This window comes from Ranitomeya variabilis, chromosome 1, assembly GCF_051348905.1.
Source record: "Ranitomeya variabilis isolate aRanVar5 chromosome 1, aRanVar5.hap1, whole genome shotgun sequence".
NCBI lineage: Eukaryota > Metazoa > Chordata > Amphibia > Anura > Dendrobatidae > Ranitomeya > Ranitomeya variabilis.
Window position 1 is genome coordinate 827,154,264 of NC_135232.1, and position 17,870 is coordinate 827,172,133.

General features: G+C 47.0%; 1 protein-coding gene across 2 annotated transcripts in view; it reads right to left on the reverse strand.

The window, feature by feature from the left end:
* Nucleotides 1–17,870, reverse strand: part of LOC143786247 (protein regulator of cytokinesis 1-like) — a 73,907-nt gene that overhangs the window by 17,102 nt on the left and 38,935 nt on the right. For both annotated transcript variants that reach the window (XM_077275524.1, XM_077275522.1), the window contains exons 6-7: nt 2,305–2,454; nt 1,845–1,992 (exon numbers count right to left, since the gene is read on the reverse strand). In XM_077275524.1, the coding sequence (XP_077131639.1) occupies nt 1,845–1,992; nt 2,305–2,454 (298 nt within the window). The remainder of the gene's footprint in view (nt 1–1,844; nt 1,993–2,304; nt 2,455–17,870) is intronic.

The window sequence follows — 17,870 nt, forward strand, 5'->3', positions numbered from 1 at the left end:
GAGACTGGAGTTTTTGTCCATACGAACACTATAAGCAGTACGCTCCATAGCGGTTGCCTTTATGGATGAGTGGGCAGAAAAAAAGCCTTTACCGACCCAAAAATTGTAAAGGCTTGTTTTGGAGTTTGCCAAAAAGACATGAGAGACTCCACAAATATATGGAAGAAGGTGCTACCCCGGGGTATGCCATCAGCACAGAATAAATGTGAGCCGAGCCTTACCGGGAGGCAGAATGAACAAAACAGCAGGGTTTTTTTTTTTTTTTTATGCCATTCCTTGTGCGGGATAAGTGATTAGACGACTTTATTCTGCTAGTCAGTGCGATTACAGATTTATATTGGTTTGTATGTTTGGCTGCTGTCACACTAAAATATGCTTTTTACTGAAAAAACTAGTTTGAGTGCTAGAATTTCTCCCATATTTCGGCTGGTAGTCATGCGACGGCTTGTCTGTTGCGGGACGAGCTGATCTTATTGGTACAAATTTCGTGCTTATGACATCTTTTGAGCGCATTCTACTCTGATGAACGAAAAAAAACAGCAATTTAAGAGTTGTTTTTTGGGTTTCTTTTTCCTTTTAATGCCATACTGCATGTAGTAAAATTGACAAGACCGCTTTATTCTTTTAGGTCAGTAAGATTACAGCAATACTAATTTATAGTTTTTTGTGTTTTGATGCTCTTAAAAACTTTTATAGAAAAAATTATTTTTGCATCATTTTATTCTGAGGGCTACAACTTTTTCTGTGGATGGAGCTGTATGGCACCTTGTACTTTGCGGGACGAGAGGACTTTTCAGAGATACCATTTTTATTTACATTTGTCTTTTTGAGGGCTTGATGATGAAAAAGTATATATTTTTGGCTCCATTTAAATGGGTTAACTAGTGGAACAGTTTTATAGGCTGGTCTGTCCCAGATGCAGCGATACAAAATGTGTACTTTGTTTCACAAAAGTATTTATTTATGGATAGATATAAAAATTCTCTTTATTTTGCATTTTTAAAATATATTTTTTATACATTTTTTTTCTTTTTTTACTTAGTCCCTCTATGGGACCTGAAATTCTTGCAGTCTGTTTGTGGTCAGCCTGCTCTCACAAACTTGCTAGATCATGCAGTGGACATGATCTAACAAGCTTACTAAAGCCTGGTGACCTGGATGTCGTCATGACGACATCGGGTCACCATGACGATGACCGGGCCCCTTCCTCTGCCTGCCTTCTAAATGTTGCCATATCAGCATATAAATGATGCTTGATATCGATCACACTACTTGGGGGGGGGGGGTGTTTAAAGTGCTGGGAGCGGTGTAGGCACAGAGTTACCGTTAACAATTGGCGGTTATCGAGCGCGCAGCCTGTGAGCACAAAATCACCTGGACGTCCAAGGTCATGAAGAGGTTAATTTAGTGCTAATTTTTATGCACGACTCATCATCCTAAAGATGCACCACTGGAGAATCCTGACAGCAGCTTCCACCCTCTGAAAGCACATGACATTTGCATGCAAAACACACAGATCATTTAGTCCATGTGAGCAAAGACGCAGGCATCAGGTATTGCTGTGTTTTTGGTGCAGAAAAGCTAGGAACGGGTACTAAACTTTGAGGATGAAAAACGCAGCAAAACAAACTTTTTTTAAACTTTTTTTTTTTTTCTTTTACTGCCAAGAGCAGGTTTTGCCTGCAAAAAAAAAAGTGCATCGAAAACTCAACATGTCAACATAGCCTTAAGGGAAGTAATGCAATCTTTTTTTTTTTAAATGAATGCAAACATTTCTTTCCACATATTGCTGCCATCCTTGTAGAATTCTGAACCTAACTTTTCATAGAGAGTAGGCAACTTACCACAATAGTATGGGGCAAACGTTTTTGTTTGCTCAAGAGTATAGAAGCATTTATCCCAGTAATCCTTTAGCTCTTTTCTTATGTTCAGGATCACTTGCTTCAGATTTGCCATCTTAAGCTCCTCCAGTCGTGCTAGCTCACTTTCCCACTAAAAACAGAGGAAATCAGTAATATGGTTACCATTCCCAACTTCTGACATGACCGAACCAATAGTTTTGGAAGCATACTTTTCACATAGGTATAAGATGAAACCCAGTCAAAGCGATCTTCCTCAGCATCTTAGATACTTCGAATATCACCTTGAAGTCTGGGATCTTTGACATGAATAGTTTGCGCATGGTGGACCATGGTGGCAATAGGGCCCAGGATGGGAGAATATTCTTCTTTTCTTCATTTCTGGGACCTTCACCTGACAGCAGGTCAAGTTTTAATATAAACCTTTGTGATCAGAGGAACTTACCACTCTTAGTTCTTCAGAAATGGACCGTCCAGAAACCTTCCCACATGCTTCTCGCTCCTCCTGCATAACTTGCAGCAGATCCCACAATGAAAGAACTTTTTCTTTAACAGTATTTAACGTGGACAGAAGGGCTTCCTTTCTCAATTCAAGCTGGGATACAGAAAAGTGGCAGATTAACCTTTAGATGAATGAAGAAAGTATAGATGAAAATATCAAGTCAGGGAGAGAATGGATCTGTCCCCTAAACATATCGTCCTATGAAAGGACAATTCCAGTTAGCAGAACAGACCGGTTTCTGTAATAAACAGTCCTTATACAGGTCCTTCTCAAAAAATTAGCATATAGTGTTAAATTTCATTATTTACCATAATGTAATGATTACAATTAAACTTTCATATATTATAGATTCATTATCCACCAACTGAAATTTGTCAGGTCTTTTATTGTTTTAATACTGATGATTTCATTCCTCAACCAAGAATCTGCAAAAACCCTAGTCCATGCCCTCATCATCTCTCGTCTTGACTACTGCAACCTCCTGCTCTGTGGCCTCCCCTCAAACACTCTCGCACCCCTCCAATCTATTCTAAACTCTGCTGCCCGACTAATCCACCTGTCCCCCCGCTATTCTCCGGCCTCTCCCCTCTGTCAATCCCTTCACTGGCTCCCCATTGCCCAGAGACTCCAGTACAAAACCCTAACCATGACGTACAAAGCCATCCACAACCTGTCTCCTCCTTACATCTGTGACCTCATCTCCCGGTACTTTCCTACACGCAACCTCCGATCCTCACAAGATCTCCTTCTCTACTCCCCTCTTATCTCCTCTACCCACAATCGTATACAAGATTTCTCTCGCGTATCACCCCTACTCTGGAACCCTCTACCACAACACATCAGACTCTCGCCCACCATCGAAACCTTCAAAAAGAATCTGAAGACCCACCTCTTCCGACAAGCCTACAACCTGCAGTAACCACCGATCAACCAACCGCTGCACGATCAGCTCTATCCTCACCTACTGTATTCTCACCCATCCCTTGTAGATTGTGAGCCCTCGCGGGCAGGGTCCTCACTCCTCCTGTACCAGTTATGACTTGTATTGTTCAAGATTATTGTACTTGTTTTTATTATGTATACCCCTCCTCACTTGTAAAGCGCCATGGAATAAATGGCGCTATAACAATAAATAATAATAATAATAATAATAATTTTGGCATACAACTCCTGATAACCCAAAAAACCTGTCTCAATAAATTAGCATATTTCACCCGTCCAATCAAATAAAAGTGTTTAATAACAAACAAAAAAATCATCAAATAATAATGTTCAGTTATGCACTCAATACTTGGTCGGGAATCCTTTGGCAGAAATGACTGCTTCAATGCGGCGTGGCATGGAGGCAATCAGCCTGTGACACTGCTGAGATGTTATGGAGGCCCAGGATGCTTCAATAGCGGCCTTAAGCTCATCCAGAGTGTTGGGTCTTGCGTCTCTCAACTTTCTCTTCACAATATCCCACAGATTCTCTATGGGGTTCAGGTCAGGAGAGTTGGCAGGCCAATTGAGCACAGTAATACCATGGTCAGTAAACCATTTACCAGTGGTTTTGGCACTGTGAGCAGGTGCCAGGTCGTGCTGAAAAATGAAATCTTCATCTCCATAAAGCATTTCAGCCGATGGAAGCATGAAGTGCTCCAAAATCTCCTGATAGCTAGCTGCATTGACCCTGCCCTTGATGAAACAGTGGACCAACACCAGCAGCTGACATGGCACCCCACACCATCACTGACTGGGTACTTGACACTGGACTTCAGGCATTTTGGCATTTCCTTCTCCCCAGTCTTCCTCCAGACTCTGGCACCTTGATTTCCGAATGACATGCAAAATTTGCTTTCATCAGAAAAAAGTACTTGGGACCACTTAGCAACAGTCCAGTGCTGCTTCTCTGTAGCCCAGGTCAGGCGCTTCTGCCGCTGTTTATGGTTCAAAAGTGGCTTTACCTGGGGAATGCGGCACCTGTAGCCCATTTCCTGCACACGCCTGTGCACGGTGGCTCTGGATGTTTCCACACCAGACTCAGTCCACTGCTTCCTCAGGTTCCCCAAGGTCTGGAATCGGTCCTTCTCCACAATCTTCCTCAGGGTCCGGTCACCTCTTCTCGTTGTACAGCGTTTTCTGCCACATTGTTTCCTTCCAACAGACTTACCATTGAGGTGCCTTGATACAGTACTCTGGGAACAGCCTATTTGTTGAGAAATTTCTTTCTGGGTCTTACCCTCTTGCTTGAGGGTGTCAATGATGGCCTTCTTGACATCTGTCAGGTCGCTAGTCTTACCCATGATGGGGGTTTTGAGTAATGAACCAGGCAGGGAGTTTTTAAAAGCCTCAGGTATCTTTTGCATGTGTTTAGAGTTAATTAGTTGATTCAGAAGATTAGGGTAATAGGTCGTTTAGAGAACCTTTTCTTGATATGCTAATTTATTGAGACAGGTTTTTTGGGTTATCAGGAGTTGTAGGCCAAAATCATCAGTATTAAAACAATAAAAGACCTGACAAATTTCAGTTGGTGGATAATGAATCTATAATATATGAAAGTTTAATTGTAATCATTACATTATGGTAAATAATGAAATTTAACACTATATGCTAATTTTTTGAGAAGGACCTGTATAGGACAAGACATTTAGCTGACAAACCCATTTTGACAATAGCTATGAGTAGAGATCTGAAATTGGAATTGACTAGCCAATAAAGGGAGCCTCTGTTGCCCTAGCCCCCTAATAAACAGCCACCATCTCTGTATGGCACCCTTTACCTGCAGTTTAACAAGCACATTTTTACTGAATTAATGTAACATTAGCTTTAACCCCTTAACGACCTCCAATACGTTTAATGGCGGCAGTTAAGGGTACTTAAAACACAGAGCCGTTAATTGACGGCACTGTGGAAAAAGTAAATAGCGCCCCCCAGAGTCGGATTTTCTCTGGGGTCTCGGTTGCCACATCAGAGGACAGAGAAATAGGGGGATTCAGGGACCCTGCTATACTTACCGGTGTCCCTGGGTCCTCCTGCTTCTTTTGCTGACCGCCGGCTTCTTGCTCCGGTAAGAAAATTGCAGGCGCATGTGCAGTGCGCCCGCCATGATCTGCCGGGCGAGGAAGATTCTTCCTCTTGTTTTATTTTGGTCACTGAGATCCTATCACAGTGATCAAAATAAAAAAAAATAGTAAATAACCCCCCCTTTATCACCCCCTTAGTAAGGAAAAAATAATAAAATAAAAAAAATGCATGTATTTCTATTTTCCAATTAGGGGTAGGGGTAGGGTTAGGATATGTGCACATGTAGAATGGTTCTCTGCGGATTTTTCCGCAGCGGTTTTGATAAATCCGCAGGGCCAAAACGCTGCATTTTCCCTGCGGATTTATTGCGGATGTACCGCGGTTTTTGTGCGGATTCCCCTGCAGTTTTACACCTGCGATTTTCTATTATGGAGCAGGTGTAAAACCGCTGCGGAATCCGCAGAAAGAAGCGACATGCTGCGGAATGTAAACTGCTGCGTTTCCGCATGTTTTTTTCCGCAGCAAGGGCACAGCGTTTTATATTTCCCATAGGTTTACAATGTACTGTAAACTCATGGGAAACTGCTGTGGACCCGCACCCGCGGAAACGCTGCGGATCCGCAGCAAAATCCGCAACGTGTGCACATAGCCTTAGGGTTAGGGCTAAAGTTAGGGTTAGAGTTGGGATTAGGGTTTGGATTAGGGTTACATTTGGGATTAGGGTTAGGTTTGGGATTAGGGTTAAGGTTAGGGTTAGGATTAGGGGTGTATTGGGATTAGGGTTAGGTTTTGAGGTTAGGGTTGAGATTAGGATTAGGGGTGTGTTGGGTTTAGGGTTTTGATTAGGGTTATGGTTAGCTTTGGGATTATTGTTAGGGGTGGAGTTTGAATTGGGGGGTTTCCACTGTTTAGGTACATCAGGGGGCCTCTAAACGCCACAGCCAATTTTGCGCTCAAAAAGTCAAATGGTGCTCCCTCCCTTCTGAGCTCTGCCGTGCGCCCAAACAGTGGTTTACCCACACATATGGGGCATCAGCGTAGTCGGGATAAATTGGACAACAACTTTTTGCGTCCAATTTCTCCTGTTACCCTTGTGAAAATAAAAACTTGGGGGCTAAAAAAAATCTTTTGTGGAAAATTTTTATTTTTTTATTTTCACGACTCTGCATTATAAACTTCTGCGAAGCACTTGGGGCATTCAAAGTTCTCACCACACATCTAGATAAGTTCCTTTGGGGGTCTAGTTTCCAAAATGGGGTCACTTGTGGGGGGTTTCTACTGTTTAGGTACATCAGGAGCTCTGCAAATGCAACATGACGCCCGCAGACCATCCCATCAAAGTCTGCATTCCAAAGCGGCACTCCTTCCCTTCCGAGCCCTGATGGGTGCCCAAACAGTGCCCCCCCCCCCCCCCCCCACACACACATATGGGGTATCAGCGTACTCAGGACAAACTGGTCAACAGATTTTTGAGGAACAAAAAAGGACTTTTTATTTTCACGGCTCTACGTTATAAATTTCTGTTAAGCACTCGGGGGTTTAAAGTGCACACCACACCTAGTTAAGTTCCTTAAAGGGAACCTGTCATCCCCAAAATGGCTGGTGAGGTAAGCTCATCGGCATCAGGGGCTTATCTACAGCATTCTGTAATGCTGTAGATAAGCCCCCGATGTTACCTGAAAGAGGAGAAAAAGACGTTAGATTATACTCACCCAGGGTCGGTCCCGCTGCGGTCTGGTCAAATGGGCGTCTCCGCTCTGCTCCGGCGCCTCCCATGTTCATTCCATGACGTCCTCTTCGGGTCTTTATGCCGCGGCTCCGGCGCAGGCGTACTTTGTCTGCCCGGAAAGGTCAGAGAGGCCCGGCGCCTGCAGTACTTTGCTCTGCCCTCAACAGGGCAGACAAAGTACGCCTGCGCCGGAGCCGCAGCGTAAAGACCCGAAGAGGACGTCATGGAATGAACATGGGAGGCGCCGGAGCGGACCGGAGACACCCATCCGACCTGACCGCACCGGGACCGCCCCTGGGTGAGTATAATCTAACGTCTTTTTCTCCTCTTTCAGGTAACATCGGGGGCTTATCTACAGCATTACAGAATGCTGTAGATAAGCCCCTGATGCCAGTGAGCTTACCTCACCAGCCATTTTGGGGGTGACAGGTTCCCTTTAAGGGGTCTAGTTTCCAAAATGGTGTCATTTGTTGGGAGTTTCCACTGTTTAGGCACATCAGGGGCCAATTCTACATTGAAAAAGTAAAACGGCACTCCTTCTCTTCCAAGCTCTGCAGTGCGCCCAAACAGTGGTTTACCCCCACATATGGGGTATCGATGTACTCAGGAGAAATTGCACAACAACTTTTGTGGTCTAATTTCTCCTGTTAACCTTGTGAAAATAAAAGTTTGGGGGCAAAAAGATCATTTTTGTAGAAAAAAAAAATGCGATTTTTTATTTTCACGGCTCTAAGTTATACATTTCTGTGAAGCACCTGGGGGTTTAAAGTGCTCACCACACATCTAGTTAAGTTCCTTAAGGGGTCTAGTTTCCTAAATGGTGTCATTTGTGGGGAGTTCCCACTGTTTAGGCACATCAGGGGCTCTCCAAACGCAACATGGCGTCCGATCTCAATTCCAGCCAATTCTACATTGAAAAAGTAAAACGGCGCTCCTTCTCTTCCAAGCTCTGCCGTGCGCCCAAACAGTGGTTTACCCCCACATATGGGGTATCGGCGTATTCAGGAGAAATTGCACAACAAAATTTATGGTTACATTTCTGTTTTTACACTTAAAATAAAATAAAAAAAAATGGTTCCAAATTAAAAATGTTTACAAAAAAAAAGTTAAATGTTCATTTTTTCCTTCCACATTGTTTCAGTTCCTGTGAAGCACGTACAGGGTTAATAAACTTCTTGAATGTGGTTTTGAGCACCTTGAGGGGTGCAGTTTTTAGAATGGTGTCACACTTGGTTATTTTCTATCATATAGACCCCTCAAAATGACATCAAATGTGATGTGGTCCCTTAAAAAAAAAAAATGGTGTTGTAAAAATGAGAAATTGCTGGTCAACTTTTAACCCTTATAACTCCCTAACAAAAAAAAGTTGTTTCCAAAGTTGTGCTGATGTAAAGTAGACATGTCGGAAATGTTATTTATTAACTATGTTGTGTGACATATCTCTCTGATTTAAGGGCATAAAAATACAAAGTTTGAAAATTGTAAAATTTTAAAAATTTTCGCCATATTTCCAATTTTTTTCCATAAATAATCGCAAGTAATATCGAAGAAATGTTACCACTAACATGAAGTACAATATGTCACGAAAAAAAAAACAATCTCAGAATCAGTGGGATCCGTTAAAGCGTTCCAGAGCTATAACCTCAAAGTGACAGTGGTCAGAATTGTAAAAATTGGCTCGGTCATTAAGTACCAAATTGGCTCTGTCACTAAGGGGTTAAATCCTGCGCTCTCGCTATGTACAGTGTGAGTAGTCAGGAGGTTGCTTCATTTCCTCAGACTCTACCTCCCACTAATCATGCCAGACTATTAAACATTATCATTATCAAAACTACAGCGACCAAAGTGAGTGATCACTGGAATCAAGGTCTCTGTCCCTACAGTATGCTGCTCCCAGACGGGGTAACAAAAACCTGGTGGCAGATTCCCTCTTCAAGATGTCTTCCTGTTCTTCACAAGAACATTAGTAGCAATAGACTAAGACCCTATTTGTTTGAATGGAAGCATTATATAAGCATGCTCTAAGCTGAGCAAAGAAGGAAGCTGTAAGCTTTAACTACTATGTAGAAGTGGTATTTGTCCTTTCATTCTAAGCTTGTGTGATAAGGAGATTTTTGTGTACTCACCGTAAAATCTTTTTCTCCGAGTCATCATTGGGGGACACAGGACGAATGGGTGTTATGCTGCTGCCACCAGGAGGACACTAAGTTAAACACACACAAAAGATTAACTCCTCCCCTGCAGTATACACCCACAGGCTGGACAATCCAGAGCCAGTTCGGTAACAAAGCAGTAGGAGTAAGCCAGTTAACAAACAGAAAACATGTCATAGTCAAAACACAGACTGAAAAGAACAATTGAGCCAACTAGGCTAACAGGGAGGGTGCTGTGTCCCCCAATGATGACTCGGAGAAAAAGATTTTACGGTGAGTACACAAAAATCTCCTTTTCTCCTACGTATCATTGGGGGACACAGGACGAATGGGACGTCCCAAAGCAGTCCCTGGGTGGGTCACCAGAAGTTATAAATGCTGAGCGAGCCTACAAACTACAGATGAGACACAGCCGCTTGTAGGATTCGCCTACCGACGGAAGCGTCTGCCGAAGCCTGAAAGTGCACCTGGTAGTGCTTCGTGAACGTATGTAGACTGGACCATGTAGCAGCCTTGCAGACCTGTGCTGCCGATGCCTGGTGCCGGATGGCCCAGGACGCGCCGACTGACCGGGTAGAATGAGCCTTGATCCCCGGAGGTGCGGCGTGACCCTTGACACGGTAGGACTCTTGGATGGCGGAACGAATCCACTTGGCAATGGAGGCCTTGGAAGCGGGTAGTCCCTTCCGTGGCCCCTTCGGAAGAACGAACAAGGCGTCTGACCTACGGAGAGACGCAGTCCTGGAGACGTAACGTCTGAGACCCCTCACTAAGTCCAGAGTGTGGAGCGCCCTTTCCGTGCGGTGGGAAGGAGCAGGGCACAGTGAGGGAAGGACAATCTCCTCATTAAGATGGAAGGAGGAAACGACCTTCGGAAGAAAAGTCGGACATGTCCGCAGAACCACCTTGTCCTGGTGGAACACGAGGAAAGGAGGTCGGCACGACAGAGCTGCCAGCTCAGAGACACGTCTAATAGACGTGACAGCCACGAGGAAGGCAATCTTCCAAGACAAGAACAGCAAAGACACTTCATGCAAGGGCTCAAAGGGGGGCTCTTGAAGAGCACAGAGAACTAGGTTCAGGTCCCATGGTTCCAAGGGCATCTTGTAAGGTGGAGCCATATGAGAAACACCCTGGATGAAGGTCCTGACCTGCAATCTGTTTGCAATCTTTCTCTGAAAAAGAACCGAGAGAGCAGAAATTTGGCCCTTAAGAGAGCTGAGAGCAAGACCCAAGTCTACGCCTGATTGGAGGAATTCCAAAATGTGAGGGATAGAAAAACGGAGGGGGAAACGTCCCCGCTTCCTGCACCAGGCGAAGTATGCCTTCCAGGCGCGGTGGTAGATGCGCATAGAAGAAGGCTTGCGTGCGCGGAGCATGGTAGATATCACCGTCTGGGGCAACCCCTTCTGCCTCAGTACCCAGGACTCAACGGCCACACCGTTAAACACAGGGCCTCTGAGTTCGGGTGGTAAATGGGCCCTTGAGACAGGAGGTCTGCGCGACTCGGCAGCCTCCAAGGTACGTCTGAGACCAGTTGAACCATCTCGGCATACCATGTCCTGCGCGGCCAGTCCGGAGCGATGAGAAGTACTGGGATCCGTTCTGCCTTGATCTTCCTGATCACCTTTGTCAGAAGAGGAATTGGGGGAAAGATGTATGGGAGTCTGAAACCCTGCCATGAGAGGACGAGAGCGTCGGCTCCGAAGGCTGAGGGGTCGTGAGACCTGGCCATGAAGACGGGAACCTGGCAATTGAGGCGAGATGCCATTAGGTCCACGTCCGGGGTCCCCCATCGAGAGCATATCTGGTGAAAGATTGCGGGATGGAGAGACCACTCTCCGGGATCGAGGCTGTGGCGACTGAGAAAGTCCGCTTCCCAGTTTTCCACGCCTGGGATAAAAACTGCTGAGAGTATGGAATGATGTGTCTCGGCCCAGCGGAGAATTAGTGTCACCTCGACCATGGCCGCCTTGCTGCGAGTGCCCCCTTGGCGGTTGATGTAGGCTACCGCAGTGGCGTTGTCGGACTGGACTCTGACCGCACGGCCGGAGAGGAACGGCTGAAAATGATGGAGAGCCAGTCTGATTGCCCGAATCTCTAGGATATTGATGGGCAGCTGGGACTCCTGCGGAGACCAGCGACCCTGAGTCGAGTGGCGCTGGAACACTGCACCCCAGCCGAGGAGACTGGCGTCCGTTGTGACAACCAGCCAGTGCACCGGAAGGAAAGACTTCCCCCGAGTCAGGGAGGACCTCTTGGTCCACCACCTGAGGGACTGTCTGATTGGGCGAGAGAGAAGGAGACGGCGGTCGAGCGAGGCGGGATTCCTGTCCCATACTGCCAGAATGGCGTGTTGTAAGGGACGGAGGTGAAAAACCGCAAAGGGCACTGCCTCCATTGCCGCCACCATCCTGCCGAGTACCCTCATGGAGAAGCGTAGGGAGTGAGAGCGAGGTTGAGTAAGCTTCCGGACTTCTCTCTGAAGAGTGGATACCTTTTCCGGAGGCAAAAGTACTAGACCCTGAGAGGAGTCTAAGATCATTCCCAGGTAGGATATGGTTTGGGCCGGGACTGGGGAAGATTTTTTGAAATTGATTTTCCAGCCCAGGCGCAAAAAGGTATTTATAGTGACGTCTACCGCTTCTGAACAGGACCGGAAAGAGGGGCCTTTTATGAGGATGTCGTCCAAGTAGGGCAACACCACTATGCCTCGAGCATGTAGAATGGCCACGGCAGCTGCCATGACCTTGGTGAACACCCGAGGAGCAGTGGCCAGCCCGAAAGGTAGGGCGACAAACTGAAAATGGTGCCCCTGGACCGCGAAGCGGAGGAAGCGCTGATGAGACGGTAGGATGGGAATGTGCAAGTAAGCGTCTTGAACATCTAGAGATGCAAGGAACTCGCCCTCTTCCAGAGAGGCAATTACCGAGCGGAGGGACTCCATACGGAATTGACGTACACTGACGTACTTGTTGAGGAGCTTGAGGTCCAATATTGGACGTACTGAGCCGTCCTTCTTTGGTACAATGAAAAGATTGGAATAGAAACCTTGGTACCTCTCGTTCTGAGGTACCGGGATGATGACCCCGTCTTCCCATAGCGATCTTATGGCCTGAAAATACTGACGGACCCTTGCTCTGGGAGGAGGGGACTGGAAGAAACGAGATGGGGGAAGAGAGACAAACTCTATCTTGTAACCGAAGGATACCAGTTCGCGGACCCATCGGTCGGGAACTACCGAGAGCCACGCGTCCCGAAAGAAGAGTAGGCGGCCGCCAACTCTGTCGGTGTCCTTTGGCGTCTGCCAAGAGTCATTGAGGTGGAGACCTGTTAGGTCTGGGCCCCCTGGACCCCTGTTGTCTGGGTCTGCCTCTCCAAGAGGGAGAAGGTTTGTAAGATGGCTGGGAGGTTCTGTCCTTGCGCTGACCTCTCCCGGCGCCGGGTGGCGCGGAGGGAGGATTGGACCAATTGGAACCGAAACGGAAGTATCGGCCTCGTCCCTGTTGGTTGCGAAAGGGGCGAAAGGTCCGTTGCTGGGGAAGGAATTTGCTCTTTCCCCCTGTGGAGTCTGCGATTATTTTATCTAGTTTGTCCCCAAAAAGGCGTTCGCCCTGGTATGGAAGGGACGTGAGAGATTTTTTGGATCCTGAGTCCGCTTTCCAGTCCCTGAGCCAAAGGGATCTGCGGATCGTGACAGCATTGGCCGCTGCCTGTGAGGCACAGTTGGCCGCGTCTAAGGATGCGGAAACTACAAAGTCCCCCGCTCTGGCAATCTGAGTGGCCAGGTGTGAAACCTCGGGGGGGTAAGTCGGCGTGTAGTGCTGTAGAGGCTAAAGACTCGGCCCAATGGGTCATGGTTTTTGCAACCCATGTGGCGGCAAAAGAAGGGAAGAGAGAAGCCGAGGAAGCTTCAAAAGCCGAGCGAGCCATCTGGTCAATTTGTCTATCAGTGGGATGCTTGATGGACGCGCCCTCGGAGGAGGATAGAACCGCCTTGGTGGCTAGCCGCGACACTGGCGGGTCCACGGAGGGTGACTGAGACCACTCCTTAGCAAGGTCCTGAGCAAACGGATACTTCAATTGCATAGCCTTCTGACCTGAGAAGCGTTTATCCGGACGGACTCTGTGGAGATCGACAATGTCCTTGAATTGAGGATGCGTAGGAAAAAATCTATGAGCCTTTGTGGTTCGCCCGAATGACACGGGATGAACCGCCTTGGACGGGGTTTCCTCCTCTAACTGTAGCGTCTGACTTACCGAGTCTATGAGAGAATCTAGGGTCTCTTGGTCGTGACGATACTCTGGGGAACAGGACACGCTGGATGCGTCGTCCAGAAAGGATTCCCTGCTATGAGCTGGGGATGAGTGACGAGAGACTTCGCTCTCTGAGCCGGAGGGCTGATCACGGACCGGAGATATTACCCTGGACTTCTTTCTAGATGAGAGAGGGCTTCTGGAAACGGTACGACCTCTAGGCCGAGAGGGGTTTTTAGGCCGCGTTACATCATCCGTGGAAGCGCCCTGGGTAAGGGACGGGTCACGGAGGGACTGTATCGTCCTTTCCAAGGATGCCACAGATCGAGCAAGGGAGGACGCCCATGCGGGGGTACTAGGCTCACTACATTCCAGGTCAGAGGCCGGAGTATCCTGTGCCGCAGACATTTCGCAGGCGGAGCACAGCGGGGTAGTGTGACCTCGGGGCAGAGATACCTTGCAGGAGGTGCACACAGCAAAAATAACAGAGTGGGTCTTTCCAGTCCGTTTTTGCTTAGACTGTGACATCTTTGCCATAAAGTGAGCGTACTGGCAGGGGAAGAGACAATCCTACTGAGTGCGTCTCACCAAGTTCTGCGGTGCTTGGCAGGGAGATCCTGAAGTCCTGTGCGCTGTGGTGCTGCAGAGCCGCCAGCGCACTTCCTGGTCCAAGATGGCCGCCGAGATGTGAGAAGGGCGCTTCTCGGGAACGAGAAGCGCCGAGAGAGAGAGAGGGAGGGGGGCGTGTCGTGGGCGGGCGGTGGATTCCCTGCTATGCGCGTCGGAACGCTGCCATTGCCACCACCATCCTGCTGTATGTGGGAGGGAGTCTGATTGTCCGTGTTGGAGTCCGGCCCAGGGCCGGTAAACTGTGCCACCGCCCTAACAGAGCGCCGGATTGCCCGCCATGCCTCCATTATAAAGCTGCCCCGCGGCTGCCGCATTAGAAAAAGGATAAGGGATCCCTGAACGGGCGGTCCCCTGTCAGCTGGTCGGCCCCCGCACTTACCTTGTGCGATGGGGCCGATGCTCCATCCACCTTCACCTTAGTAGGGAGAGGGTGGAGAGCTTCTGCCGCCGTGCAACATCCGCTATGTTCAGTGGTGATGCAGTGGGCGGCTGCACGGACGCCATGGCATTCTGTCCGGCTGTGCCCTGGCTCCAGGAAACTTAGGTGGATGATTAGTCCCCGTGGTCGCCTGACAGGGAGGGAGGGAGGGAGATCGGAACGCTAAGGAACCGTCGCCACACTGGAAAGTGAGCCAGGGCTGGCATCCATCGTCGCGGGAAAGGATACAGGAGGAACGCTCCATGTACTTGCCCGTTGTTGGTGCGGGAGAGATCAGAGCTGAAAATTTGCCTGTCACTCCCTTCCGTTAAAAACAAAAATTGGTGGGGTCCTGAGGACCCAAGTGCCTCCTGAGACACTAAGTAAGAACTGGCTCTGGATTGTCCAGCCTGTGGGTGTATACTGCAGGGGAGGAGTTAATCTTTTGTGTGTGTTTAACTTAGTGTCCTCCTGGTGGCAGCAGCATAACACCCATTCGTCCTGTGTCCCCCAATGATACGTAGGAGAAAATGTAACTGCCGTAAAGTCTTCTGTACAGACCAAAAAGCATTAAGGTACCTTCACACTGAACGATATCGCTAGCGATCTGTGACGTTGCAGCGTCCTGGATAGCGGTATCGTTGAGTTTGACACGCAGCAGCGATCAGGATCCTGCTGTGCCATCGTTGGTCGGAGCAGAAAGTCCAGAATTTTATTTTGTCGCTGGACTCCCGCAGACATCGCTGAATCGGTGTGTGTGACGCCGATTCAGCGATGTCTTCACTGGTAACCAGGGTAAACATCGGGTTACTAAGCGCAGCCCTGCGCTTAGTAACCTGATGTTTACCCTGGTTACCCGGGGACCGGCATCGTTGGTCGCTGGAGAGCTGTCTGTGTAAACGCTGCAGCGATCGGCATCGTTGTCTAGATCGCTGCAGCGTCGCTAAATGAGACGGTACCTTTAGTCTAGTGTAAGGCCAGGAAGTGAAACTTGCAATTTTTTTTTTTTTAAAACAGATAAGATAGGACAAAACAAACAAACAAAAAAAAAAACAAAAAACAGTACACTATAGGTAATTTAACAAATGCCCATATACAAAGGTATTCAGCTACGTCAGGTGATCTCCAGGCTGACCACAAGTTGCATTGAAAAATATCCAGCATCCACATTGAGGTGGGGGGAGGGATGAAGCCATTTAAGCTGAGCAGTTCCAAATGTGTTTGAGCAGTTTATCATGACTCCAAATTGGCAGCAAAGAACCCCTCAAAACATGTCTGAAACTGTAGGGATATATGGCTATTTGTTCTTGTGAATGAATAGTGTAAACTGATTTTTTATAAGACATTAACTTTATACAGTGGATGTGCGGCCTGAGGACCAAGACAACCAAAGGGCGGAAAACAGTGGCCCAGGGGGGGGTCACACTATGCCCTTACCTGCTTCCCGATAATATACACCTTCAGGATGCAGACAGTGCATACATGATTGGTGAGGCCAGCTGCTGGCTCCTTCTTCCACTAGCAGCACGTGAGACAGCAGAGGCGATGACGTTATTACACCGCATCTGCTATACGGAAAGTCAGTGCTCCAAAGAACAGAGCAGAGTGGCAGGGGAAAGGGATCGAGGCATGCATTTTATGCTATGGGATATCTGCATGTATAGGAGGCTCATACAGTATACAGGGGAATGGCAGCATACTTAACCTCTTCCCGCAAATGGATGGATGTACTGGTACGTCATGGCAATCACCTCCAGGAGCTAAGCTTAAGCCATAGGGGAAGTGGCAGCTGTTTTAATCCTCTAAATGCCACGAACGATAGTGATCGGAGAGGGAGGGTGCTCTCTGCCATATGATTGGCACCCCCACGACATGATTATGGGGTCTAAGGGTTGCCATGACAGCAGGCAGTGAGATGACCTCCTGGGCTGTCAGCTACAGTGGCCTGTTGGGTCAAGTCAGGAGCGTGGTCAAAAATGTGTTCTGCCAGTGTCACACTGAGGTATAATGCATTCCAGAACCTGTACATTCCAATGCATTCTACCAGTGATCAGAGTAATAAAAGTTGAAGTCCCGTAAATGGGCCAAGTATATAATATTTAAAAAAAAAAAAAAAAAAAAAAAAAAAAAAAAAAAAAAGCAGCGACAAAACAATTTATTTAATAAAAAAAAATTGTGTAAAAGCCGCAAAAAGCCACAATTTAATTGTGATATCGCTGTATTTCTACAGAAAAAAAAAATTAAAAAAAAAAATCAGGAATTGAAGGTTTTAGTTCATTCTGCCTCCCAAAAAGCAGAATAGAAAGCGATCAAAAACGTATTATGTTCCCCAAAATGGTACCACTAAAAATGACAATTCATCACATTAAAAACAAGCACTCACATGACTTAGAAGTAGGGAAAAAAAAATAAATAAAAAACTATAGCCTTCAAAATATGGTGATGTAAAAAATAAATAAATAAAAAATAGTTTAGTGCAATAGTAGCCAAACACAGATATGAATTTGTTGAGGAGTAGTTTAAAAAAATAAACTTGTGGGGGTTTCTGCTGTCGGCATGTCAGGGGCTCTTCAAATGCTACATGGTGTCCGCTGTCTTCAAATAGTGCTCCTTCCCTTCAGAGCCATGCACCCAGTTTTCCACCACATATGGGGTATCTGGGTACTCAGGAGAAACTGCACAATAAATTGTATAATCCATTTTCTCACATTACCCATGAAAAACGGAAACGTTTGGGGCTAAAGCAACATTTTTGTGGTAAAAATGTATTTACTTTCAAGGCACAAATGTTATAAAATGTTGTGAGGCACCTGCAGATTCAAGAATCTTGACCACATCTAGATAAATTCCTTGTGCGGAGTCGTTCTAAAATGGTGTGTGTGTGCGCGTGCGTGCGTGTGTCTCTATATGTTTAATATGTACCACTTTTAAAGGCACTTTAGCGCTCCACAAGTCAAATAGCGTACCTTCAGAGCCCTGCCGTGAAGGGGGAAAAAAAAAAAAAAAAAAAAAAACAAGAAACCCAGAAAGTGGCCCAGAGTGGAGGGGTAAAAATATATTTTATACATGTGCCACGCTGCATGTAGATTGTGTAGTCTGGCACAATGGCCGAATACAAATAGTGATCAGTGTCGTCCCATCTACCTGGATGCAAGTGGATGATGTCGCTACATTATTCACACAGTGCTCGAAGTCTCAGCTTCACTTGTCCGTCACCAGCTACCTAGCTGTTCATGAGAGCATAGTAAGGTGGCGGGCACGAGACTTCAAGTACTGTTTAGACGACGTAGAGACACCATCCACTTCCATCCAGATA